We start from the raw sequence: 27,980 nt of genomic DNA, 5'->3' as shown, positions 1-27,980 counted from the left end.
CATGCAGTTTTCACAACTTTCCAGCCCTTTCTGCAGTCCCCCCAAAACAGGTGGTCCACAGGGTTCTTTGACTTTCTGCAGTCAACTTTCTGGGGGTACAAGGCCTGCAGGGTTACCAGGGTTGATCTGGTGAACCCTCTCATGTAGCAGGATCTTGCAATCTAAGCCTCTGGCTGAGTAGAAAGCTAAGAAAGAAGTCTGATCGTACATAATATAATTATTTCCGTGGAATATACCATGAGACAAAAACTCTCGGTGTCTCTGCAAATCTCCCAAGTATTTTCAGAAATGCCATTAAGTGACAAAGGTTTCGTGTTAGAAATCACATTCTGTAATTTGAAGGCTTTTTATATTTAGGACAGGGGTTGTTCACATTTAAATATATATATATATATATACAGAGAGAGTTCAACAGAATTTTTTTTAAATAAATAAAGTGGTATCACCAGACTGAGGCACAGAGCATTCCTGGAAACCTAAAGAGGCTAAGGAATTTCTCAGATATAGCAGAAATGGAAATGTTAGTGTCTTCAGTGCACATCAAAGACTCAGGGAGCCATCCTATACACAAAGCAAGCCAGTGTAAGTTAAGCTGATGTAAAACTACACCAGATCCAAACCCCGCTCGGCTGTGAGGCTACTGCTGGTTGAGCTGGAATAAGCATGGCAGAGGAGAAACAAACCTTTAAAATAGAGTTTGAGCTTTTTGCTGCCTTAACTTTGCTGAGTTGCCAGGTCATGTGACTGAGGTGACCATTTTTCCTGTCTCATCCCACACCCAGAACAGCCCTTTCCCAGGGTTTGCACCAGCTTAAGGTTTAGCAGGGACGTGGGTGGCGCTGTGGGTTAAACCACAGAGCCTAGGATTTGCCAATCAGAAGGTCGGTGGTTCGAATCCCCGCGACGGGATGAGCTCATGTTGCTCGGTCCCAGTCCTGCCAACCTAGCAGTTAGAAGGCACTTCAAAGTGCAAGTAGATCAACAGGTACCGCTCCGGCGGGAAGGTAAACGGCATTTCCGTGTGCTGCTCTGGTTCGCCAGAAGCAGCTTAGTCATGCCGGCCACATGACCCAGAAGCTGTATGCCGGCTCCCTCAGCCAATAAAGCGAGATGAGCGCTGCAACCTAGGTCACGACTGGACCTAATGGTCAGGGGTCCCTTTAAGGTTTAGCAAGCTTGGCTCAGCTGGCTGGGTCCCAGATGGGTCAGGATGGAGGAGAAATGCCAGTGTATGTCCAGGTGAGCTGAGGGAGTTCAGCCAGAGTAAGCTGGCTATGCTGGAAACCTCAGTGCTCCACCAGAGACCCTAAACTGCTCATGTTAGAGGATGTTGCTATAGGATTGCTCCCCAAATGGCTACCATTTATCAGATATTTTGACAAATGGCACCCAATATAGAGAAACAAGACCATGTACTTGCAAAATTATTCCATGTTTCGATTGATATTCAAAACTCCTTCTGAAGAATATGAAATGTTAAATGATATAATAAAAGCTATCAAACTACGCTCCGTAAACCTGCCTCATATCTAGATGAATTGCCCTTTGTAATTAAATCCTATACAATGCTATCATTTGTTAAACTCTGAGGCTCCATATATTCTCATGATTTGGAAATAAGAATCTGGAAAAAAATGTGTTTTCCCAAAAATTTCAAAGTCCAAGAAGTATGCCTCAACTTGTTATAAAACACAAAGTCTATAAATAGCTGTTACTGGGTGTTCAAAACTCACTGTTCAGAACATTCTCTAGTTTTTGCGTCATGGATCCTTCCACTTTTTCTGTTCCATCCGCTTCCAGTTTTTGATGGATTGCTGAAATAAAACATCTTGTTAAATGCCAACCATTTTAATGGGTGAGACAACATGTCTGAGCAGTACCCTTGTTAGATCTGAGCGGTACGTGTTTGTTACAAAAGAATTAGGGATCTAGTGAAGCGGGCACTGTTGATAAGAGCCAGATACTTCAGACTTCTAAACTCTCCTATTCTGCAAGCTTACGGTATGATCTTTGGCAGTACGGCTGAAGTCATCAACCTGTGGGGGCCAGGTTACCTTATTTAGTCCTCTGAATTAACATTAAAATTCTGTATTATATATTGGGCTTTATTGTATGTAGTATAAAATAGTTCTGTTTCGTATATTTTATTTTGCTTCATTGACTATAATTCCTTGCTTTATCCGACTCTCAAGAAGCAAATTTATTTTATACCACTTTGTAGGTCCTACTGTGCTCTAATTTGGAAAGGTCAATGTGGCACTGTGGAATATGATAAACTAAATATAATTGTTATCTCACCAACTTTTCACGCCTTCCTCAAACCACTGGTCTTCACTAACAGTACCTGGGCACACTGCCACGACTTTCCTTAACTCTAGAGCTTTTCCATGCCCGAGTTCTTCATTTATTTATTTAGGGTATCTTACCAGAAGATTCCCATGGTAGCTTCCAAATTAAAATACTCCCCCCCCCTTTGCTTCCTTCACGCCTGATGTCCAGTAACTTTATTCTTGTCCTATTATTCTCTACTATTGCTTGTTCTGTAGCATATTTCAGGGGCTATTGTGACTAGGAACCCCTATTACAACAGGTAGTTTATGAAGAACACACACACAGGATTTCTGAATAATGGTTGGACTGAGAACATAACATTTGAATATTTCCAGTTTAGGCAATGGGACCTCTTGCTTGAGAACGGTGGTGGGAGAATATTTGCTGAATTCATTCCCACCAAAGTCCTTCATTTATCAATTTACACCAAGGGTGGGAAGCTTGTCCTGCAGGCCTATGCTTTGAAACTGACTTTCATGTGAAAATAAGAAATGAAAAACCTACAGGGCAAGCCAAAAATATGCCAAAGTAGATGTTAAGACTTCTTGTGCCGTGTCACACATCACATGCCTAACTAAATAACGCTGAATTAAAAGCCATTATCCATACCAATTTGGAATGTGTAATGTCTACAAAACTATTGTTTTAGATGTGAAAAGGGAAAGAAGGGCTGATCTTGCACAGTTTTGCCAAACAACAAAATGTTCACTGGAAGGAAGTTCAGTAGTGCTTGCTTTGGCATTCCCAAAGGATTTACAAATCAGGTAAAATGATATATTTTACTGGATCCCTTTAATGTAAAAATATGAAATCTTCTTGATCACTTTGCATGTTTGTATACCCACATAAGTTCACTCAGTTACACAGATGCCATTTCTACCCGCATCTCACAAATGATCACGTTCCAATGCTGGCATCATCTAAATGCAACCACTTTACAATTAAAGTACACAGGGGATTATAGACAAGATCTGACAAGAGAGATGTATTAATTTTTCTAGGCAAATTAAGATGATCTGCATAGGTAATTAGCAGCAGAAAATTTTCAGTTTGCATAGGAAAATGTTCTGATGCCCCAGAGAGTGATGTAATTTAGTATGTTTATATTACTTGCATTTGGTAAACAAAGCTAAACTCTTTGAACCTGCCAAGCTTGCCTAGTTTCATATCTGCAAATGGCATCGATTCACTAACAAACTTACAAAATAAGAAGAGCTTGCCATGGAAAAATAAAGTGCCGAAAAATGTTCTGCCCCACATGATTAAAATCTGATATGACCACCAAGAACCAGATAAAATATATTCAAGGGCTGGATTTGGACCACCATGCCTGTCCATCAGCAATGAAGGCAACTGGTAACGCTACAACTCTTTAGATTATGAAGCATCAGTTACATGGCATCCCTACTTTCCCAATTTTTATTCCCTGCTTATACCAGCAAACACTATAAATATATTTATTTTTGTATGCTGCCAAATGGGAAGAAGACCCAGATTATGTGGCTTTCACACAGACTGGCAATTAGTTAAAAAGCAGAGAACTGTCATGCTTAAGCCAATATCCATTTTACAACACTAATTACGAACAAGAGTTTGTTTTTCCAGGAGATGTGCCTGATCAAAACAATACAATAGATAAACTAAGAAAACATTTATTATTATATTAGTGCCACAGTATTGATTTTATCTGTGTGGACTTAAGAGCATAGGGCATTTCTGCTTTGCACTATCAAAAAGCTGGAAAAGCCCCAAAAAGCTTTTAAATACTGAAAAGCACCTTCTATGAGATACTGCAGCACACTTACTCTCCAGTTCTACATCCACACAAACTAAACAATAAAGGCAGTTAAGAAAGCCTATAAAAGTGCAGAACACATTGTAAATGTTCCATGACCAGAATCTCACATTTCTGAAATGTAATTCTTCCCACGAGGGGAAAAAACAAAACACTCTCAACAAATGGGTAATGACAAATGTTCACGTAAAGGACTTCTTTTCTGATCCCAGATAGCAGCTTCCCTCAGATTCCTCTGTGCTGATAGAACTAAAGAGAGCTTTTCCTTCTATGAACTACAGATTGTTTTAAGATGAGACGTAAGCATCAGTTTATGCAAGGATCCACGTTACGCAAACTTCTGAATTCAGGGGCCTGCTACAAACTGTGCTGAAAGAGAACATCTATGTATTTAATTTCCAGAAAACAAATGTATTTTATGCCAATTCTTACCTCAGTAATATAGAGAAGCCTGTTAACTCAGTCACCAGAGTAAAATAATGTAAGCATCTATTCACGTGAGTTGTTGCTATTCAAAAGTAAGAATTAGCATTTTTGGAGAGGGAAGTTATAAAATCTTTTGGAAATACCTAACAGGTACTTTTCTCTACCGATATACAGCTTTTCAGAACTTCCTGCCTCCACTAGTGACCTTAGTCATTTATAATGTTCATATTTGTCCGATCCATGTCCATCCACATATTCTTCTAGAAATCAGGGCAAAAATAAAGGTAATTAATACAGTATAGTTTTCTGTATACTGCATCTGACACTTACCTGATAAGGCGTCTTGTGCTTCAAAGAAAGTACTGAGACCTCCTTTGACATACTGTAGACTTCCCTCATTTTTCTTGTTGGCTTGCTTCTTCAAATTCATAACTGCCATTTTAAGTTGCTCAAAACTGAAACCAAGAGGAAATAAAACAAATTGAATTCATTCATATAATAAACACGAAATGAGATACTTAAATTATGAAGAGATTGAAAACCCTAGCTACACACTTAAGAGACACCAGAATGCCTAGTGGACAATTTCCTAATTTCTCCAGTGGCAGGAGCTGACTAGGCATGTTGCAGTGTTGTGCTTGCTAATACTTGATGGAAGTTGTAAATTCCCAGGTTAGAATATGAGACTCAACCATGAAAAAGCCATGGTTATGTGAATGCACCACCAAAAACATTTGGAACAGGTAAGGAGAAGGAAGAGAACAGAACAAATAAAGAGGAAGATTTACAGAAGACGTGAGACCAGCTAGTTCTCAATATCTATTAGAAACAATATTGTTAACTGAAACACAAAGTATTGTAATGGATCCTTTACATTTTCTTTTTTTAAAAAAAACAACCACTAGATTTTGGGGGGGAAGAGAAAGAAAAGGAAAAAAGAATAGAAATAGACAAATTAACAAAATTGTCTACAGCTGCATGATATAGCAAACCAAAATGTCATTCATATGAATCTTTCATCTCCTAGTTGCTGTTACTAGTCTAAAACAATAATTGGATCTTGGCCTTTTAAAATTTCGGTTTTCTATCCTTGTACTTTTGTTTATTCTTGTCATAATGACAAATGTACTTGGTTCAGCAAACATGCCAAGAGGAGGAATATTCAATTTAAATAAGTAAATACGTTAACAATGAACTCCAGCAATGAATTATGGCTACCGTCTAGAGGGCTACATTCCAAGAAATGAAAGAGTTTGGTATTTCAAATAGATGGAGGTATGAAATAATGCATTCTACACACTAAAATGGTGAAATGAGAAGCACAATTTTTCATACATATCAGAGGCAAACTACTGGGGTGGTTTACTTTTTTAAAAACACGGTAAAATCAAATTATTGGGTTTTTCAAGCAAAGTAAGAGCAGTTCTGCTGGATCAGACAAAAACCCAGGAAGTTCATCATTCTGTTTTCGCAGTAGCCAGCCAGATGTCTATGGGAAGCCCAGTAGCAGCCCTCTTCCACTTATGAGCCCCAAGAAGTGGTGTTCACCTACTGTAATAATGGCAACAGATAGCCATCATGACTAGTACCAACTGATAGTCTTATCTGCGATGGATTTGTCTAATTCTCTTTTAAAGCCATTCAAGCTGGTGAACGTTTTCTTGCATTATTCATTCATCTCTTGCATTCAATTAACATGATAGTAAATCTTATGAATAGGAAAATGGTTCCCAGGGTTATTAATTTATGGCTAACATTAATACATTTACACCAAATCTCAGAGTTAAGATGCAATCCACAACCTTTGCAATTACTATTACTCATTATTTATTCGCCTTCCACATGTATGTCTTGAGGTGATGTGCACGACATAATAAAAACTGCTAAAAACAATTAAAGACATAATAGAAAATAACAGCAGATGAGCTGAAAAAGGAGAGGGAAGGAAAAACCCATGGTAGAGATCTGTTCATCCAGCTGGGAAAGCTTGTCAGAACAAAAATGTCTTCAACTGTTTCCAGAAAGTGCAGAGAGTGGGCGCCTCTCATATCTCGACAGGAATACTGTTCCACAAAACAGAGGCAGCCATACTAAAAGCCTTGCTCCAAGTTACTGTGGGCTTTTGATATCTTTGAAACTTGCAGGAGAAGCTCTCCCATGCTCTGCGGTGACTACTAGGTATTTAAGGGCTAAGGAGTTTTCTCAAGTAACCTTATCCTGAAGTCCCACAATTAGGGCATTGTATGGTGGCGATAATTTGCCTGCACAAGCAATCTAGCTTGCCACGTTCTGCACAAGATGAAGCCTCTGGACCAACCTGAAGATTGCCTCACATAGTCAGTAAAAGATGTTACACAAATCTTTATGAGCTACTGATCTGCAACCATCAACCGCCAATTCACACCCAGTATTACTGATATTTCCTCGATAGCATTAAAGCATCCACACAAATTTTGTATTTACAAACCTTGTAGTTGAATGGTTCTCTATCAAATACCAGGCCGCGGAAAAGTTTTCACTGGTGAAGTCAGCACTCATCCCAGGAAACAGAGCTTCCAGCTCCTTTTGTGGAAACTTTCCTCTGAAAAGTAAATAAAAAATATTTACGGAAACAAGGTCAGGAGGAAGAATGCAAACACAATGGATTGTCATTCAAATGAAGGTATCAAGCATTAACATTACAATCCCACATACAAGTTGCATGTGTCACGGGCATCGATGGATTTCAGGGCACTTTTCATGCAAATGTCTGCAGGTCTGTTTTAATGGGGCTGGGGATTTTTTAAAGCTCTGAGCATGTACGTCATTGGCATGGCAGAGGGGAAGCACCACATCCAGAATGGTATTCTCCCATATAACAAATGGCAGGGGCACCCAGAAAAGCACTTCAGAAGAGGAACTTAACATTTAGGTAGGCTTGTGTAGGGGAAGGCAGTCTATTGGGTACAGATTGATGGGTTAAAATCAGCACTTTGAATTGCACTGTGAATTGGGACTGGAAGCTAGTGTGGTTGTAACTGGCAAGGTTCCATTCAACCAGCCCCAGTCAACAATCGAGCAGAAGTATTCTGAAGCAATTGGAGTTTTCAACTGTCTCTCCTTCACTCCCTTCCAAAAGAAAGAAAGAAAGAAAGAAAGAAAGAAAGAAAGAAAGAAAGAAGAGCCCTACATACAACACACTGCATTAAACCGATCTGAATGTTATTTAAGCAAGCTCTATCATATTACACAGCTCCTTGATTTGTGTGAAACTTAACAACTACATTATGTTCCATGATGGATGAAACCTGTGACTAATTTGTTTTCCTGTATTAATCACCCCTGCACTTCTACTTATAGTAGTTAGCCATGGATCACCTGTTTAGAAAATTCACTGAGAGACCACAAACAAGCAGAAACCAAACCTCTTGTTTCTTAACTACTCCAGTGAACTCTGCAATAAAAGCGAACACTCTACAGTGCATGACACATTTAGAATAAAACAGAACCCCCTTTGAGTGAACGTCCTGTTCTTAGACCTGAGTCATATGTTACCACTGAGGCATGGGAAGCAACCATGTCTGCTAAACCCAAGCCCACAAATTTTGTGTACAGACATTACCATTGCAGGGTGGACCACATGGAAATGGATCTCAAGCTTTTACAGTAATAAATAAATTTGCTTTCTTACAGAATAATAATATTAAAATTTATTATTTATATCCCACCCATCTGACTGGGTTGCCCCTTATTCCCTTATATTTATCTTCTTCCTGTTCATAAATGGGAATAGAAACAGAAAACAAAATAACTTGGTATGAGTTTAAGGCTCTGTGTTATAACGTCAGGTCAGAAATGGAAAAATGAAGAGGATATTCTGTCTTAGGGAAGGGTGTTGGATTGGATGCCCCAGTTATTTCCTTGGAACTACATGGTTCAATGAAAATTAGAGCCCTTTGCAGGTGGTTCAGTTTAGAGCCTATATAGCAATGTTAGAAACTCAGATACATAAGCTAGGCTGCAAATGGCCCCTTAAACCAGGGTTACAGTCGCCAAAATAGAATGGCTAGTTGCCATTTTGGGGCCAGATGGCTCGAAAGGTGTATTTTTCAATACGGCTTTTTGGTTCCTGAAATTCATTCTGTTTGTGCAGATAAAAATATAATGGATAGAATTCTATCCGATAGCCAGGTGTGAAATGTGCCTGGCACCTGGCAAATTTCAAACACTAGCCTATAGACATGATGGAGATCTGGAACCACTTTTTCCTGCCCTACTCCAATACATCTTTTATTATGGGTCAATGTGGTTAAAAGCAGCACATGCAGATCGGATCCACACCATCAAGAACCCTTTAAATTGGGAAGGGACAATGATGTACTAAGGGTAGGGGCAATGATGTCTTTACCGCACTAATAACACAGGAGCATAGCAAGTTACTTTATACTGATTTCAAACAAGGGTCCCTCCCAACGCTACCTGGAGATACAGAGAATTGAACCTTGAACCTTTGGCATGCACTGAGCTAGGTCCTTCCCTAACCTTTATTGCTTCCAATGCCAAATTACCTACTCATATAGAAACACATTGTTTTGAGGACAGGTATTGCTTACTCCTCCATATGTGTGCCTCAACTGTCAGAGGGTTGGGAAACCCAAATCTAATGCATCTAGCTATGGATAACATCTTGAAAGCTGAATAGTGGAGCTTAGATCACCAGAAACCACATGAGCACTATTCTTCACTGTTCACAAGATTCTACTGGCTCAAATGAACTGAAGAACAGATATACTGTATCTAAATCAGGCAGCAATTGTCAGCAATAAGGATGCCCTCCTTCCTCCATCCCCTGTCCTCCTGTCTTGCTATGGGTCCAAAGGATATAATGTTACAGTTATGTTGCAAAAAAAAAAGACAGCAGAGCTGCATCTTGCTACGTATAAAGGCAAGACTGTTTGTATTTTGCAAATTTTATTTACTTGCTTACTAAATGTATTAGTCTCCTGATAGCAAACACTATGCAAACAATAACTATTTCAGTACATATTTAAAATATAAAAAACAAAAAATAAAAAGCAAAATCACAAAAGTCCAATGACAATATAAAAACAACAATTCAACAATTAAAAAGGGAGCTAAAACATTAACAAGAGGTAGACAGTCTTAAATGCTAAGAAAGGAAATGGGATTTTTTTAATTTAAAAAAAAACAACTGCTAAAACAGAGGCTGTCAAAGTGGGCAGTAAAAAAAGAACAAAGATTCCACTTGGCTCTGAATGTTGTTTTTTGTTTTTTTAACTGATATTGAAAGTTTCAGCTGTGTTCTTTTTAGTTTTGATTTTTTTAGTTTTAATCCTGTTACCCTTACTATTATTTTTTAATCAACCACATTGGAGGCCACTGTTAGGGCTGAAAGGTGGCATAAAAATGTTTGAATAAATAAGAAAGTAGAAGTCCCTTTAAAAATGAAATAACATTTCAGGATGTTGACTACAGCACCTAGTATCGATTTCTATGCTTCTGGAAGCTAATCACAAAATACACACAGGCTTATGAAAGCATGCCAAAAAGAAATCAAGTGAGACTGTGATAGGATGAGGACCACTGGGCAACGTCCATTAATAAAAACAGAATTGTATTCTGGTAAGTGGTTTGATTATCATAGCTCAGTTTGTCAAATGGACTGGATGACAGTATATGAGACAGTTGGCTCCACTCAAAGTGTGTTATGTTTTCATTGCATTCCACTGTCAAATTAATTTCTAGGACTTGCTTACTGGCTCAAGTACCATAGTCAGCCTGCAACAGTAACAATGGTGAGTCTATGATATCTGTCTTACTTGAGAGGTGAGAGTCAAAATATGGGGTGGCAAACGTCAGCTTGTAACCAAAGAGCGACCATGCTGAGCCGCCTGGAAAATGTAAAATGGCATTATGTATCTAATTTACCTTAAAAACAAAATAGAAGTGTCACATCAAGAAGAATGCAACTTCAAATGCTTTTGCTTTGGCTGGCTCCACTGGAGGTATGTCGAGAAGCAACACCATCTTTAGAATTTTGGGACGTTTCCACATAAAATAGCCTTTTAAAGGGGAATTCACACATGCATATTCACCACTTGATTTCTTATCACACGACCACTCAACAAAGCTCTGTGGTGGAGGTGCTATGGCATGATTATCTATGGTAATGAGGATTCCTTATGGCTCATTCACATATGGAAGTCGTTCACTCATTACATCATCATTAAGCGATGATACTGATGTTACGAATGAGGAGCCCATGATTTGCAATGCTGAATTAAAATTAAAATTAAATTGAAATAAAAAGCACTGTGCTTGGGGTCATATTGGGAGTTCTTTAGTGATTAATCTATTCCACAAATGTAAGTCACTCCTCGGTTCTGCAGTCACTGAGCAGTAAACACACCTTACACCAGAGCTTTCCAAACTTTTCATGTTGGTGACACACTTTTTAGACATGCATCATTTCACAACACAGTAATTCAGTTTTACTAGCAAACTGGAGGTTAAACTAACCCCTTTTCAACCCCGGGAGGAGCGCGGGGAGTGTTTGCACAACACATCTACACACTGTAACTGACACACTAATGTGCCGCGACACACAATTTGGGAAGCTCTGCCTTACACAATCACTTTTTCTGAGATAAATCCAAGTGAAACAAATTAAGGGATTGTTGTTTACACTACTGATGAAACTAATCAGATTGATGTACTTTAGACTGCAGTTCCACCATTTGGGTTTAGCTTGCAGATGCTCCTGGATCCATTACTTTTCCTGGATAGTCAAGTGGTGACTATGGATAGATTTCTTTATTTTTAACGAGATTCGGCTGTTTTGGAAGTTATGGCCTCTTCTGGAGGAGACAGATACAGCAGAGGCTATTCATGTCTTAATTACATGGAGATTTAACAACTGTGATCAGACCAAAAGCCTATTTAGTCCAAAAAGCTGAAAAGTAGGACATGAGGGTAATGACATTCTCTCAGCGTTCTTTCCTAGCAACCGGTATTCAAAATCATGGGATGATAGTCAATGATGGTCATACTCAGAGCAAACCTACTGAAGTCCATCAACATAAGAAACTTAAGTCCATTAATTTAAATGGATCTACTCTCAGTAGAGCGTAGTTGGATATCAGCCATGGTACCTCTAACCCTGAAAGTAAAATATAGTCCTCATGACTAGTAACTACTGATAGCCAGAACCTCCATGATTTTTTTAAGGCCCTCTAAGTTGGTGGCCATCAGCACATTACATGGTAAATAATTCCAAAGTTCAACTATGCAACATGTACAGATCCCTTTCAATTTGGTTCTTATTACTGTCATTCCGCTCAATGTGCTCTTAAGAGATCACTGAAAATTTGAGTTATCCACAAAACTGAGTATTCAATCATTTGCTTTTTAACTTGGCTTATTGAGTCATAGACAAGTCAGTAACAGGACTATGGAGAGCTGTAAAGAGGATACTAACTGTTGGAGGAGCCATAGTGTTTGCCAGTTCATCCTACCCATGAAGAACAAGAATTTGCTATAGCTGTGGTTAGTTAGTTTTTTTGGGGGGGGTAGTGTATCTACTTGGAGACCCCTGGCAGGACAGTCCTTGTGGGGAACCCCTAAAGGGGCTGACACTAAATAAATGACTGCTTAGGGAGCATTCTTTCACTGTCTGATAAGGCTGAGGCCACTCCCCCTAGGCTACTGTTGTGAATGAACTTGATTAGAAATGAGAGACTGGAAAAGGTGGGGGGACTGTGAGTTATCCCAGTTTCCAAAAGGAATGCTGGGAATTACATCTGTGCCGAAAGCTGCCCGTGAAAGTGAATGGTGGGTATTTGGATATTTGCTATATTGTTCTGATTGACTGTACTGCCTTTTTTTCTTTTGTACTAATATTTACTTTGTATTACTGTTATATTTTATATTGGCATTTTGTATTAATATTATGTTCAGCCCCCAAAGTGGTTAAAATATAATCTGTAACATATAAACTGTTGCATAACATTGAATTCTTCTTTGATTTTTGATGTGTATGTATGTTTCATTATTACTGTTTTATAGCTTTTAAGGACAATCCATCTTCTTTCCACCTCTTATCATCTTCTTTTTGTCCTGATGATTTCCTCTTTTAAATGCATTATCAGTATGTTGATAATCTGAAGTGCTTCTTTTATTCTTCTAATCTCTCTTCTCTTTTTATACCTGTCATCGCTATTCTTCCTGAATGCCTCTGCTTGGCTCATCTAAAACTAACTGTGGAGAAGGAACTGCTGGACTTGCCTTTCAGTAGCCTGACCAGTAATTGGCTAGGATGGGATGCCAAAATGCAGGGGTGGGGCTGGCAAGACTTGGAAAACATTCAGACTCCTCCTGATGTCTCATAAGCCTCAGAAGTAATTGTGGAAATGGGGTAAGAAGAGGAGAGGTTTGAAGAAGACAGAGGTTGCCTCTTGAGGAAAGGATAAAGTACCGTATTTTTCGCTCTATAAGACGCACTTTACCCCTCCTAAAAAGCAAGGGGAAATGTGTGTGCGTCTTATGGAGCGAATGCAGGCTGCGCAGCTATCGCTGAAGCCAGGAGAGCAAGAGGGATCGGTGCACACCAATGCCTCTTGCTCTTCTGGCTTCAGGGATAGCCATGCAAAGTCTCTTGAGCGCAGCCGGAGTGCTCCTGCCTCTTCGCTCAAGAGGCTTTGCGTTGCTTTCTTGTTTCTTGTTTTCCTCCTCTAAAAACTAGGTGCGTCTTATGGTCGGGTGCGTCTTATAGTGCGAAGAATACGGTAGGTGGTAGCCTGGGTTACTTACTTCCCCCTAAGGATGAGCAGGGCTCTTGAGGTTGGATGGGAAGACAGAAAAGGAATACATTTTTTCCTTCTCCCTGAGTCATGGGTTGGGAACCTCTGGCCTTCCAGGTGCTGCCAGGCTACGATTTCAGCCCTAGCTTGGAAACTGGGTGCGAGAATACTCCATTTAAGCAAATGCTTCAGAAGAAACAGTTTAAGACTATTGCTTCCCTTGAGAGAATTTAGTTATATGGAAGGATTTGACAGGTTTATATAAGAAGAAATGTAAATCTGTGCCTCACAAATAAAGCTTTTAAAAAGTTATCAACCACCCAGGGGTAATGATTCTGTGCACAAAGCCATGTAAAATCTATTTAAAAACTAAAACCAGGCAGTTCTACTGGACACTGTCAGTGAAAAGTCCCATGAACTGGATTCCATAGGATTTTATAGGTCAAGAAGAGCCATTTTAAGTAAATAAAGACTGAATGGCAACCACCATAAACAAACTAAGTAACCATTCACATTCCCCCCCGCCAGACTCATAGGAGCAAACGTTTGTACCAGCTGTATTCTGTTACTCATGCATGCAGAAGACCAGCAGAAAGGACGCTGGAGTAGACTAAACAGGACAAACCCAAAGGTGTTAACAAGGACTTTCTCCAAAGGTAGGACAGAGGACAAGGATGGCCTTTGGAAACAGTCCAATGGACAGCTAATGGCAAATCTGGACCCAGCCTAAGGGCAACACTGATGTGGCAGAACCTCACTTCACTATTGCTGACTGCATCCATATAAGACGGTGGGAGACAACAGAAGGACCTTCAACTGATGGCAAATACAGGGCAAAATCTGATCAAAGCTGAGCACTTTTATTCCATTCAACTGAAGAGCCAAGTGCACAATTTAATCATTGGAAATGTTTTAACACTGGCCAGATTAGGCCTACGAAGGCATCACCTTGCCTAGATTGCTATGAAGAGTTTTCTTTCCTTGTAAGATTTTGACTTCTGATGCTGACAATCAAAATATTTAACTGAACCTGCAGCTAGCTTCCCAGCTGAGCTGCTGAATGACAGCCTTCTTGTATTTACATATAAACAAAAAAATAAACTACCTCTGATAAAATTGTCAACTTTGCCTACACAAAAGAGGATTCACATACTCCATTAGGTGGCAGTGTATGCTCAGCAAGCTAGACCTTGCAGATGGAAACCATTTTTAAATTTACTAATAAAACGACATGTAGTGCTACTGCGAATATTTTGAGAAATGCCTAGGAATGACATAGTAACTGAACACAAAGCACACACAGGCTTTGTACTATTATTCCTAGCCTGTCCTAGGCAGATGAAGTATATGTAGGATTGCTCATTACTGTCATATTTTAGGGAATGTGTATTCATCTCAGAAAAGAAATGAGCTACAAATCAGTTTTATCAGCACGGAGTAACTGTATTGCTCAAAAACACACAGTCCTATGACACTTTAAATGCAAATAAGTTTATTGTGGTCTGGGTTTTCACAACAAGTCTAAAACCTGAGTGACCTTGTTCTATAGTGGGTGTTAGGAGAGAACAGGCAGCTTTCCTTGTGTGAACTTCCTTAAGCTAATTTTTTTAGGATCCAAGCATTAGCCATTATGGAAGAACGGCTTTCCTGCTAGAATTGGTTCTCCACTGCTGTAGATGTTTGCACTGCTATACATATAGTCCTCTTGGAAATTAAATAAAGTAACCTAATTTATACGGGATCGAACCTACAATATATAGTAACTACTGTCTGCTCTATTTAGCAGAAACACTATACCCAGATTAGAAAGATTTTTGTTAAAATTGCTATTGTAGCACTGAGGTCACATGCCAGCCAAAACTACTATGTTGTCATATGTTGTATGTCAATATCCCTAAAGTCAGTTTTGTTGGTTTTTTTTAAAAAAGATGAGCACTATTTGCTGTGCTGGTTTGTCTGAAAGCCTGCCCCTTCTCTGTTTACTGTGCAAGTATCGAGGTTCAGCCTTGCTCAGACCTGGAGCTGGTTGTCTCCTCAATGGAAGAGGAGGACAAGGAGCCATCAGCAGACCCCTGTACCACCACTGACCCCAAGGAGCTCCTGAACACAGGCATGTCTACCACATGGCCGGAGATCTCTATACCCATTGTTCTCGTTCCTGGCTGGTTCCTTGACCACTAGGACTGCAGAAGTAGACAGGACAGCACACCAGACAGGAACCTCAGGGCTGATGGCGAAGTGCCCAGCTATCTGCATCTACTTCTTCATGGTATGTTCATCTGCAATATTACAGTAGCATTGCAGCACTTAACTTGCTATGACAGCAAGTGTTTTAAATATATATAAAGTGTTTTTTATATGAATGCAACTACTAGAACCTTTGCATTTGTGTATAAAAACACTAAGATTTGTGGTTAGGAAACAAATTAGCATTTCAATAAAAACTAAAAGAAAAAAGACAGATGGATGGAAAATATATTTTTACTCTGCAACTCCTGCTGCAAATCCCAATCTAAACAGAATCACATAAAACTAGCTAGTGTTTTTAACAGCTAATCTCAGGTCATTTGCCACCTCATCCTGTCATCCCCCACAGCTATTAAAATTGTTCACACTGTATGAAGTCTTAACTAGATTTGTTATGTTTTATTACTGTGAACCACTTTCATATTCCTCTCTGTAAATAAAAAGTGGTGTGGAAATATTTTCATAAATAAAAATATGAACAACACTAATATTCAGTATGTTATGAAAACTAAGGGTTGTAGCCAATGTCAGCCCCACTCAAGAGTTCACACATTGAAATTAATGAACATGACAAACAGTTGAATTAATTTCAATGAGCCTACTCTGGGCAGGACTTAGTTGGCTAAAACGTGATCTGTTCTGGGGGATTCCGCTTAACTTTCAAAAATAGATTTGGCGAGGGACTGGCACACATGCAGGGGGGAAAGACCTATTGCACATGCAGAAATTCTTGAGTTGATAGGGCATAACCTCAGACAGAAATATAATTATTCTTCCCATTTCCAGAATAAGAAACTGAAGAAACACTATCTTTCCATGGCAAAGTGAAATCAGACTATAGTCTTGCTTTCTTCAAATCTCACATTCTGAAATATTTTTGAATTCTTACAGGGAAGTCAGGTAAGAATGTAAATTGACACTACTTGGTACTCACTTGTCTATCTCAATACCAAGAGGATTAGCAGGGCGCAGAGACAAAGGGGGCATCCCTTTGTTCCTGTCAGTGCGCATGTCATAATAGTTAATTTCATCAACCCAGACTGCAGACTGATCCAAGATACCTTGAGAAAACAAAAGAGATATCCTTAGAAAAACAAGCTCTGTCGAGCATCGTGAAGTTCTCATGCACTAAGTCAAAAACTCCTACACGTATAAAATGCATACTTAGATAATTGTCTGGGGGAAAATAGGGTAAAAGCAACCTCGAAACACTGCTCCTAATCTGCCTCTGCAGCCAAAGGGTTGCAGAGCAATACGGTTCTCAGAGGATTTTATTTGGATTTCTCACCTACGACACAAAATATGGTGGGTTGTTGTTGTTGTTTGCTTTCCTGTATCTATACTGCAAAAGGAAAACTTCAACTGGCAAAAAAAATACATTTAATTTTGGCTCTACATTCCATCCTACTTTAAAATGCACACGCACCCAAATAGCATCAGAAAGATTCAAATATATTTTATGCTATCAAGTGCATATCAAGTGCATTTGATTATATAATCAAAGCAGATTTATTAGAAACTCAGTGGAATGCCCATTGGATACAACAGAACATACTGCTATACAGAAGTCCATGAGCTTGAGATGCTAGTATGAGAATAGCCTGATTTAAAAATTGATCAGGAACCAAGAGAAGCTCAAGTATTTTGAATTCATAAGATTTTACTTAGAACAGCTGATGTTCAAGGTCAGAATAAATACTCTACATGGCCCTAGGTTCAATACCAACATCAAGGACCAGGCATGGATAAAACCTATGCCTGAGACAGGTTGGGGAACTGTTGCCAGTCAGAGTTGACAGAACTGGACTAGATGGGCCAGTAGTATAAATCTGTATAAATACAGTCTTACGATTTGTTCAAGAAACCCACTTGTACATCCCATGAAGATTTTCTTTTTTTACAAAACTTTTTTATTACAGAACAATACTTACAGGAAGAGAAATAAATGGATAATACAACCATACCTATTTTATCAGGTTTCAGGAGTTTAAAAGAAACAGTGGAAGTTCCTTTGCCCCCTGACTTTGTAGTGACAATAATGTCCCCTTTGTCATTCTTAGCTTGACCTACTCGACACACAATTTTGCTGGCAGACATCCATTCAGCAGTCAGAAGACAGTTGTGTCCACAGATTGTCAAGCCTGAGAGAGTCACACAAAGCAGAGGAACAAATGTTGCTTAACAGTGAATATTATTTATTTCATCATTATCGGGGGAACCTGAAGTGCTTTCAGCCCACAAACGGATCTCAAGTGTCTTATGGATTCACTCCAGAAAGATATTTTTTAAGTGTTGCTCTAAATACATAAACATTAGTAGCCAGTACTGAAATACTCAGTCTTGACCAATGGGTGAAAGTGATGATACAGATACAACACAGCAAGCTTGCTCAAAGAGAACAAGTGGCATGTTACTGTAGTGATTCTCAAAAGTGGAAGCATGAGACACTTGAGGGGGCGAATTAAATTTCCCCTGGCAGAAAACCTTTCACTGCATCCCTACTGACCCATCATTTCAACATGATCTGAGAAAAAGGAAGCTCAGGAAGAAATAACGCAACAATACTTCTCCCGGGCTGGACTCTACTAAGAAGTTCTGCAACAGGGCTCCCCCCTCTTCCCCACCCCTCAAATTGGCTCCACAGGTGTCGGGAGAACCCCCAGAACAGTGCATGGGGTGAGAGGGGTTGTTCTGTCATGGAAGCGGAAATACTCGAGCTAACTGAACGTTTGTTTTAGCACTACACTGAATTCCTCCCCTGGTATTTAGGAAAGGATCTCTTCAATTTCATGAACAAAAACCAACAACATTTTATTGTCTATCAATTGTTTTCATAATACCACTACCGTAAATTATCAGCAACTGCACATTTCCAAATAAACTCTGCTGGATGCATACTACTGCCATCGAAACGGAAACAGCTTTCTTGACTTTACCTATTAGATCTGTTGGGCCCATTCCCAAGTTCTCTCCTCGAATTGTGACCTTTGTCCATGAGATGCCTTCATTGGGAGAAATGCCCGTCACAAGAGGGGGCTTGCGTGCGTGAGACATTATAGCTTTCTTCTTTGATGAAAGACTGATATATTCAGCAGTCTAAATCAGAAAAAAGTGAAATGTTTACATTGCACCAATTATGATAAAACCTAGAAATGCTCAATTGTGTGATTTAAAATGTCTTGATAAGGTGTGTTTAATTCTTAAGTGCTGATGGTTCCTAAGGAGTATCAAGATGAAACTTCTCAACTTTCGAATCAGGGCTGGCTGGGTCAGATGCATGGGGGTGCCCATCTGAAAATCCTGGGAGCTCCCAGGATCACTGCCAGGCTCCCAGCCAACGCTGTCTGTGTGAACTGCTAGCTCCATGTGGGTGGCCTATACATGAATGCCCTGATTCCTGCTATACCAGTTGGACATTTAGATCCACACCCATGATGAGAATTAGGAATTAAAATTCCATTTACTTGTGTCAGCAACTCCAATGGAACTACTTTTAGGGCAACATTACTGTATTGGGCATTCAGTTTGTTGACAGAGCTATCTGAAACAAACCATGAGCCAAAATGATTCACATCAAAAGAAAGCATGAAATTACCTGCCACAGTGCCCTTCTTTCTACAGAATATATCTGGGTTAGGGAGACTTCAGGTGTGCACTATTGCAGTGTGCAAGATGGGGCACCACAACTGCACCATTCTTCTGCATGTGGCAGTGCTGCTGTTACTTGGGAGTATGGCAGCAAGGGATGCAGGAAGCAGTGGAATGGTAGTCACAGGTGAAAGCATGCATGTATCAATGCCTGCTCCAGCCAACCCAATGCTTCCCCTGCCCTTGTCACTGCATCCAGCAAGTGGCAACACCATCACTGCCTGGAGGGTGGCATAGCAGCGGTGGTCCATCTTATGTACTGGGCTTGGGGTCTTTTATTAGAAACACAGATACACACACTAAAAAGAGCCTGGTTCTAAAGACTTGCACTTGGAATTAAATCAATTTGAGTACTAAATTTATTTAATTCTGTAGTATAACTTAGGGCATGTGGGGGGGCATTATTTCATTCCTGCTATTTTTAGCTTAAGTTTGGAATCAGAAATTTTGCAGATCTACTGCCAATCACCCAGGAAAACTGAACGGCCGGACTTTGGCTTGAAAAGGTGACAGGAGCAACCCACGGGCATGACCCCCATGCTCAAAGCAATGGCGGCAACAATAAACTGCTCCAAGGCTCAAATCCTTCACTAACTTACTCCAGGGCAAAGCCTCGCTGAGCATGGCGAAACGGTACTTTCGAGTGAAGCAAGGTTAGGATTAGGCATTGCAAGTGCTGGATCAAGTACAGCCGTACCTTGGAAGTTGAACGCCTTGCGAGATGAACGTTTTGGCTCCCAAACTCTGCAAACCCAGAAGTGATTGTTCCAGTTTGCGAATGTTCTTTGGAACTCGGAACGTCCAATGTGGCTTCCAATTGGCTGCAGGAGCTTCCTGCAGTCAATCGAAAGCCGCACCTTGGTTCCTGAATGTTTTGGAAGTCAAATGAAAGGATTCTGTTTGGCTTCCAAGGTATGACTGTACAAGGATGCTGAACCAGAGCATGTTTCATGCGCGCTGTCTGAGTTGCGACACTAGGCTGGCCATGACCCATGACAGAGCCTGGTGGCCCAGAAAGCCCAAAGCGCACGGTGGCCTCCCAAGGCTCCCCCACGAGCTGGCTAGTGGGGTATGCATGTATGGTGTGTGTACAGTGGTACCTCGGGATGCGAACAGGATCTGTTCCGGAGCCCCGTTCATATCCAGAAGCAAACGTAACTAGTGACAGCACGTCTGTGCATGCGCACATTGCTTTTCGCCGCTTCTGCGCATGACGTCATTTTGAGCGTCTGCGCATGCGGCGAAACCTGGAAGTAAAACGCTCCGTTACTGCCGGGTTTCCGCAGAGCGCAACTTGAACGCACTCAACATGAAGCATATTCAACCTGAGGTATGACTGTACTTGTATTATTATTATTTCATAATATGAATAATTATTTCATATTAATTAAAATTCATATTATTATTATTGCATGTTTGTATTATTATTTCATATGTGTGTGTGCTTGTATTATATGTAGTGTGTGTTTGTGTGTGTGTGTGTGTGTGTGTGTATATATATATATATATATATATATATATATATGTTTGCATACCGCCCTTCATCTGAAGATCTCAGGGCCGTTCATAGCATAAAAACACAAGATAAAAACAGAAAATGCATAATACAAACAAAACCCCCCTCCCAGTTAACTCCCTTCCCCCACTCTCTTCCTTGGCAAAATAAAATAATATAAAAATAAAAGCCCCACCCAACCCGTCAGCCGGGCTTTCCCTCAGCGCCCTCAGCTGAGGTGGGAACGGAGGTGGAGAAGGACCCTCTCCCAACCGTCAACCGCCACCTGAGGCAGGAAGCCTGCAACCACCGCCGCCGCCCCGCTCCCTAAAACGCCACTCAAGCAGAGACCTACCTCCCGCCGGAAGCGCAGCTGGCGGAAAAGGGGCGGAAGGAGCGCTACGCGAGGGGGCTCTGACGCCGCCACGCACGTGACGCGACGGAGCGGAGGCCGACGCACATGACGTGACCGGGGCGAGCGCCGGCTGGCTCGCTAAGCCGGCGCTGCCACTCAGCCGTCCGCAGCCAATGGTTCGCGAGAGGAGGGATCGGCAGAGTTCTTTGCCCCGCCCCTCCTCCTCGCTCCTTTCCATGTCCCTCGCCAGGGTCGAGCGCGCGCGTTATGTCCGTGCAAATTGAGTTATTGCTGCTTCTCCATCTACCTTGTGGCAGAATGATACATTTCCTTTTTTTTATTATTCGTTCAGTAGCAAAGCATTCAGAAAACAATTGTCCTTATGCTGTTGGTTCAGGTATGCTACCCCAGATTTCAGTATGTTATTTCACTGTTAGCTTGTTAAAACTGCGGTATTTGCAGTGCTCCCTCCACGAGAGGCTCTGGACGGAAAGTTCACAGCGCAACGTGGTTGTGGTTGTTTCAAACAAGGCGAGGAGACAGGTCGTTGAAGCTAGGAGGGCGGCAAGTGCTGCAATTTGCAAAACCATCTACTGTACCCTGGTGACCTGCAGAGTTGCCAACCTTCCTCCCAGATTGCTGCAATTTAGGGGCAGTGAGGTAGTGCAGGGATAGAATTCCTCTATCAGTGGAAGTTACAGGTAGGTAGCCGTGTTGGTCTGCCGTAGTCGAAACAAAATTAAAAAAAAAATATTCCTTCCAGTAGCACCTTAGAGACCAACTAAGTTTGTTATTGGTATGAGCTTTCGTGTGCATGCACACTTCTTCAGATACACTGAAACAGAAGTCAGTACAACATGACCCCATCTGATTTGCTCGGCGTGGCTTGTTTCCCTACTTGTTAATATTTATTTAGAACATCCAACAACGTGCAAGGAGCTTCCTGGAACTATAGTCCAGACTCAGAACGTTTACACACAGGTGGGATGTTAAAACTGATGCAAAAAATAAATAAACTAATGTTGTTGAACTGATACTTGCAGTGGGGTGTGTGTGTGTGTGTGTGTGTGTGTGGAGATTGCAACTTTCTAACGTATTGAAAGTTTGAAACTCTGGCAACAGGCCAAAGTGTAAGAACATGAATACTGTGCAAGGAGCACAAATTCACTGAGTTACCCGAGTAAAAGACATCCTTATGCATAGTAAGACATGTTGGGGGAACAATAATCCTAGGGTCAAAAATAAAGGCCCAAACTATTATTATTTTTTTAAAAGCAATATTAATATGAAGGAAATTATATGCTGAATATTTATTTTCTCCGTATTTATTCTTTCTTCCCAGTTCCACTTTCCCCTTAGTCTATAATGCCAAGGCATTCAGGTGATGCACTGGAATTAAGACTATACTAGACAGTAATATTAGAAAATATTGCAGCACGCTTTATTGGATTTCAGAAGCTGGCACACTCTACCTCTTTCCATTACAGTATGAATTCATGTAATAAAAATGCTGAGCCTCCCAAAATCTAATATTTTTACTCAGGTATTTCCGTGCTTATTGCAGAACACTTTTTTAAAAACTGCACTGGAATGGTGAGCATGAAGAAAAGACTCAAGAGCATTATAGTGCTTTGAGTTTGACCAGTGTCCATTATCAGCAAAATAAGTAAATTTAAAAGAAGCAAAGCTTGGGCAATGAAAACATTGTGTTTACATAAGGACCGTTACACAATAATTACATCTTTGAGTGCTTAAAATATTTATCAGTTGATTAAATTTGCATATGAGAAAGCAGCACATCTACAAAAAATTATTGTTTTTAAGAAGATGTTGGGACTCGGGTGGCGCTGTGGGTTAAACCACAGAGCCTAAGACTTGTTGATGAGAAGGCTGACGGTTCGAATCCCCGCAACAGGGTGAGATCCCGTTGCTCGGTCCCTGCTCCTGCCAACTTAGCAGATCGAAAGCACATGAAAGTGCAAGTAGATAAATAGCTACCGCTCCGGCAGGAAGGTAAACGGCGTTTCCGTGTGCTGCTCTGGTTCGCCAGAAGCGGCTTAGTTATGCTGGCCACATGACCCAGAAGCTGTACGCCGGCTCCCTCAGCCAATAAAGCGAGATGAGCGCCGCAACCCCAGAGTCGGTCACGACTGGACATGATGGTCAGGGGTCCCTTTACCTTATGCATGAGGGGAGAATTGACTCCATCACAGGCTGAGCAATTTCTTACTGCTTAGCCCCTCTCGCTGGTTTTAGAGGCCATCCATGGGAACCAGTAAAGAAAGACTGTCTTCACCGTGGACTGAGCAAAGTTCAACTGCTCAGTGTCTTGCTGCAAGTGCTGACTTCCACAGCAACAAAGCAAAGCTGATTTGTGCAGCGTTCATCCTCAGTGTGACAGGAGAACAGTGCTTGGGTGTTGCTTCAGCACCAGTCAGCCTTAGAGCAATCCCCATGTAGGAGCAGCAGTTTTGTCCCAGTTGCAAGTAAAGAAGACTGGTTGTACTGCGGCTTCTGCGATAGAGTCCTCTGAGTCAGAGGATGGCAATACAACATCCTTAGGCTGGTGGGGTACTGGCACCAAGGTATAGTCTTGTGGCAGTGCTTCTGTCTGCAATTTCTCCTCCGACCCCACATCCTTGAACTCATCTGCTGAAGATGGGGAGTTTGACTCCAAGGCTGTGATAATCAACTAACTTCAAAGAAACTCAGTGGGCCTCCTGTCCCACTGGCAACACCAGGGAGGACCAAGAATATGAGTGAGAAATGTTTGGGTCTGAATTTTAATTCTTTCTTCCTTAGTATTTTTTTTTTTAGTTGTTAAATGGATGAAATCGCATTTTGGTCATTACAGAGGTCTTAAATGTATTCTGTCTTCTGTTGATATTGTAGTGATATGGAAAGCACTTTGGAATCTTCTTAAACATAAACGTGTATAAACACTGCTAATAAACGTTACTTCTGAGTATGGGTCAAAAGTTTTTGAACGTGATTGAATTGTGCAAATATTTTGTAAGCTGCTTTAAGAACCACATAAGGATAAAAGTATTCTGAATGTGTGAGTCTTAGAAAGCATTGTCTTAAAAAATACAGTCACCCTGCTGTCTCATGTTTTAAAAGTGTAACACCTATATGGCATTATTATTGCTTTACTTCTTATGTAACCGGTTTGCTGATCAACACGACATCCATTCCAACTGGTCATTGTAAGAACAAAGCAAGCTGCTTTAGACCGACTGAAGATGATCTGCCCATCTAGTTCAATATTATCTACACTGACCACTGAGCTATGACCCTTCCCCAAAGAACTTATATTTAACTTTGTTAAATTAAGATTTGATGACTGTTTACATTTTTTCTCCCCTCTTCCCCCCACCCCTGTGTGTCATGTCACTTGCATTGTAACCTGCAGGCAGTGACTGAAACGGTGAACCATTTCACTTCTTCCAAGCTGTGATCTGAGATCACTGCAGATAATACAAAAACAAATTAAGGAAAATTAGAATTCAACATAAATGCAGAAATATAGTAGACACAAGTTAAAACAGTAAGGCACTCCCCCCCTCCACCTCAATACATTTTTTTAAAAAAATGATGGTGATATTCCTTAATCCCTTTGGAGAGCTTTAGCCCACAGATTTGCAAGAGCCTTCACCACTGCTATGAATATTACAGCCTTCAACGCTGCATCAATAATACGAAGTTCATTCCTGCAAGTCTGCCAGAAAAGACTAGGAATGAATAAGCTAAACAATGCTGGAATTCCAAGTCATATTAAGAGTGAATGCATGTTTATTTGAATAATGAAAGGAGACTTGTCATTTTAAACAAGTATTGGTCATGAATGTTACATTTGGTTCAAAAAAAAAATTCTCAAATATCTCTAAGCTACTTAAAATGAAAAGATAAGCACACATAAAGAAACAGTCTAAATAACTAAAGGTTAATTTGCCTTATCTTGTCGTAACCGGCGTTCACGTCAAGCAAATATTAGCAAATGACAAGTCATTTTAACTTTGAATAGGGTTTTTTTTGTTTTGTTTTTCAGTACAATCCTCTATGTCTCTACTCAGAATTAAGTCCTACTGAGCATATTTCCAGGTAAGAAAGTGTATAGGGTTGCAGCTTTATTCTAGCATTCCTAATGTGCTTTACTATCCCAATAAACAGGTCTTTGAAGCAGTTTACGGTATAATATCAATACGTACAATAAATAAGAAAATAAAAGCAGATTTCTGGCATTTCACCAATTCTAAAGCAGTGAGCAAAATAAAATGTAAATTAATGGGAAAGGGTCAAAATATGAATATGAGATTGCACAACTTGAGGTTCATTGCCTGACCCAAATAGATCTGGAATCTAGATTACAAGTTTGTATGTCACAGCTAAACACACACACACACACACACACACACCTTTAAAAAGACCTTCTGTATCAGACTTCATAGCTACAGTACATATTACCAATATCTTAAAATTCCTGCATTAAATAACCCACAAAAAGTACATCTTCCAGGATTCAGAGACACAGAGAGAAAAGGAGAGAGGGAGATCCTATCTTGACATAGTAAAACCAAAATAATCACAGCACTCAGCGATGCCATTAACATTTCTGAGTCACAGGGGATTAGCAGGCTGGACTTGAAGCAGATGCTGCAAAGGCACTTGGTCGAGGAGTTCAGCACATATTTCAGACTGCGCTGCAGCTGTGAGGGATTGCTGCCACTAACTGTGGAATCAAGCTCAGGAGAAACTCTGGGCACAGTTCCGGCATCCGAAATAAATTAAAGTAAACAGAGTTGCTCTCTCTCATCCACCCTGTTAGCAGCCTCTCGGCCAAGCTGGAGACCACACACCCAGACCACACAGCACCAGCTGAACTCACTCGCACGCAACATCAAGAGGCTGTCACTCAGCTGAGGTACCGGGAGGGTGGGGGGTGGGAAAGTGTGTGTGTATTTAAGAAAGCTGCTTGTCGCCTCCTCCTCCTATCTGTACAGCTGGCTTGAGGGCTGTGTGGTTTGGCGAGGAGGGATGTGGGGATCCTCAGGCCTTGCTGAGAGCACCGACCAGCAGTCATGGCCTTTTGTCGTGATACCTTGGGCACCTCCTGGCAGCAAACTCACAAGAGCTTCCGCTTAATGACTGTCCCATCACAGGTTCTTACGAGAATTGATCATGTCCATTTTAATGGATGTGGGTTCTTCCTCAGATATTACAGAAATAACCATTAGAGAGAGCTAGCGCAGCATAGGAGGAAAGGGACTTCGGCATGAGCTAGGAAGTCCTGGTTCAAACTTTGCTTCTAGTCGGTCACTAATCTGGAAATGAAAAGCGGGGCGCTGCAACAGAATATTGCAGTATGTTGTGTTTGTGATCAGGATTCCAGAACGTTCATTCCATTTCCCTTCTTGGCCTGCACAGTTTTGCTCTTGCCCCCCCCCTTCAGTGGTCAGTGAGCATTCCAGTCTTTGGGCTATTTGTCTATTTTCATTTTGAGGGTTTTCTCTCCATTGCTGAGCAAAGTTGGGTGATGGGGTGTTACATATGCCCAGTTGTAGCTAGATTATCTAGATAGATATCTCAGTGTGAACCAGGAAATGACTTACCCAGACAATTAGCTGATCAACTCTACGCTTTATACAGCAATGCATCTTTTCCTCCTGCTGTTTAGAAGTCCTTCTGTGGACTCTATGCTAGCTGGGATAGACCAGTAGCCAGGAATATGTTCCACCAGCTTCAACTGTGGTGTAGTGGTTAAGAGTGGTAGACTCGTAATCTGGTGCGTCTCTGCTCCTCCACATGCAGCTGCTGGGTGACCTTGGGCCAGTCACACTTCTCTGAAGTCTCTCAGCCCCACTCACCTCACAGAGTGTTTGTTGTGGGGGAGGAAGGGAAAGGAGAATGTTAGCTGCTTTGGGACTCCTTTGGGTAGTGATAAAGCGGGATATCAAATCCAAACTACTACTACTCCTCCTCCTCCTCAACTGGTGCACCAACTGTGGCTCTATCTGTAGAGGTCAGGCCTGGCTCCAGTGACTCATCTTCTAGTCACATCTAGGCTTGGCTGGTTCTATGTGCACTATGTGAGGGCATCTTTGAAGATGGCTTAGAAACTTCCGCTGGTTCACAGGTTCACAATGCAGCAGTCAGAAAGTTCTGTCAGCGGGGCAGCTGGATCCTGTAGGACCATTATTATACCAGCTTCTCTGGCTTTTGGAGCATTTCTGAACCCAATTCAAAGTGGTGGTTTTACTACTAATATTATTATACAGTGGTACCTTGGTTCTGGAACTTAATCTGTTCCGGGAGTCTGTTCGACTCCCAAAACCGTTTGAAAACGAAGACACGGCTTCCGATTGGCTGCAGGAGCTTCCTGCACTCAAGTGGAAGCCATGGAAGCCACGTCGGACATTTGGCTTCCGAAAAACGTTCACAAACCAGAACACTTACTTCTGGGTTTGTGGTGTCTGGGAGCTGATTTGTTTGACAACTCTCGATCCATTCCAGTCCGGCTTCCGCGCTGGTCATGGGACCGAGACGGCTCTGGTCGCCCTAACAGATGATCTCCGCAGGCAGCTGGATCGAGGCGGGTCAGGGCTGCTGATTCTTCTAGACCTGTCAGCAGCCTTCGACATGGTCGATCACGAACTCCTAGACCACCGCCTTGCCGACGTGGGGATCCAGGGCACAGTCCTCCAATGGCTGCGCTCGTTTCTCTCTGGTCGGGGACAGAGGGTGGCGCTTGGGGGGGAATTGTCATCGCGCCACTCCTTGGTGTGTGGAGTGCCTCAGGGTGCGATTCTCTCCCCGATGCTTTTTAACATCTTTATGTGCCCCCTCGCCCAGCTTGTTCGGAGTTTTGGGCTGGGTTGCCATCAGTAT

The 27,980-nt window shown here is 41.3% G+C and overlaps 1 protein-coding gene across 6 annotated transcripts in view; it reads right to left on the bottom strand.

The window, feature by feature from the left end:
- The window catches only part of EXOC2 (exocyst complex component 2), a 77,969-nt gene extending 56,770 nt beyond the window's left edge, over nucleotides 1–21,199 (bottom strand). For 2 of the 6 annotated variants that reach the window (XM_083623762.1, XM_083623761.1), the window contains exons 1-6: nucleotides 18,534–18,693; nucleotides 17,562–17,738; nucleotides 16,532–16,658; nucleotides 7,020–7,133; nucleotides 4,883–5,007; nucleotides 1,734–1,814 (exon numbers count right to left, since the gene is read on the bottom strand). In XM_083623762.1, the coding sequence (XP_083479888.1) occupies nucleotides 1,734–1,814; nucleotides 4,883–5,007; nucleotides 7,020–7,133; nucleotides 16,532–16,658; nucleotides 17,562–17,738; nucleotides 18,534–18,651 (742 nt within the window). In that variant the 5' untranslated portion in view covers nucleotides 18,652–18,693. Of the gene's footprint in view, nucleotides 1–1,733; nucleotides 1,815–4,882; nucleotides 5,008–7,019; nucleotides 7,134–16,531; nucleotides 16,659–17,561; nucleotides 17,739–18,533; nucleotides 18,694–20,780 lie in introns of those variants that run through there. The other 4 variants (XM_083623757.1, XM_083623759.1, XM_083623758.1 and 1 more) reach the window with 4 other exon arrangements.
- Between the last annotated feature and the right edge of the window lie 6,781 nt (nucleotides 21,200–27,980).

The sequence above is a fragment of the Podarcis filfolensis genome, assembly GCF_964270895.1.
Source record: "Podarcis filfolensis genome assembly, chromosome: 7".
NCBI lineage: Eukaryota > Metazoa > Chordata > Lepidosauria > Squamata > Lacertidae > Podarcis > Podarcis filfolensis.
The sequence above is the reverse complement of the archived record's forward strand: the minus strand, read 5'-3'. Positions and strand labels throughout refer to the sequence as shown.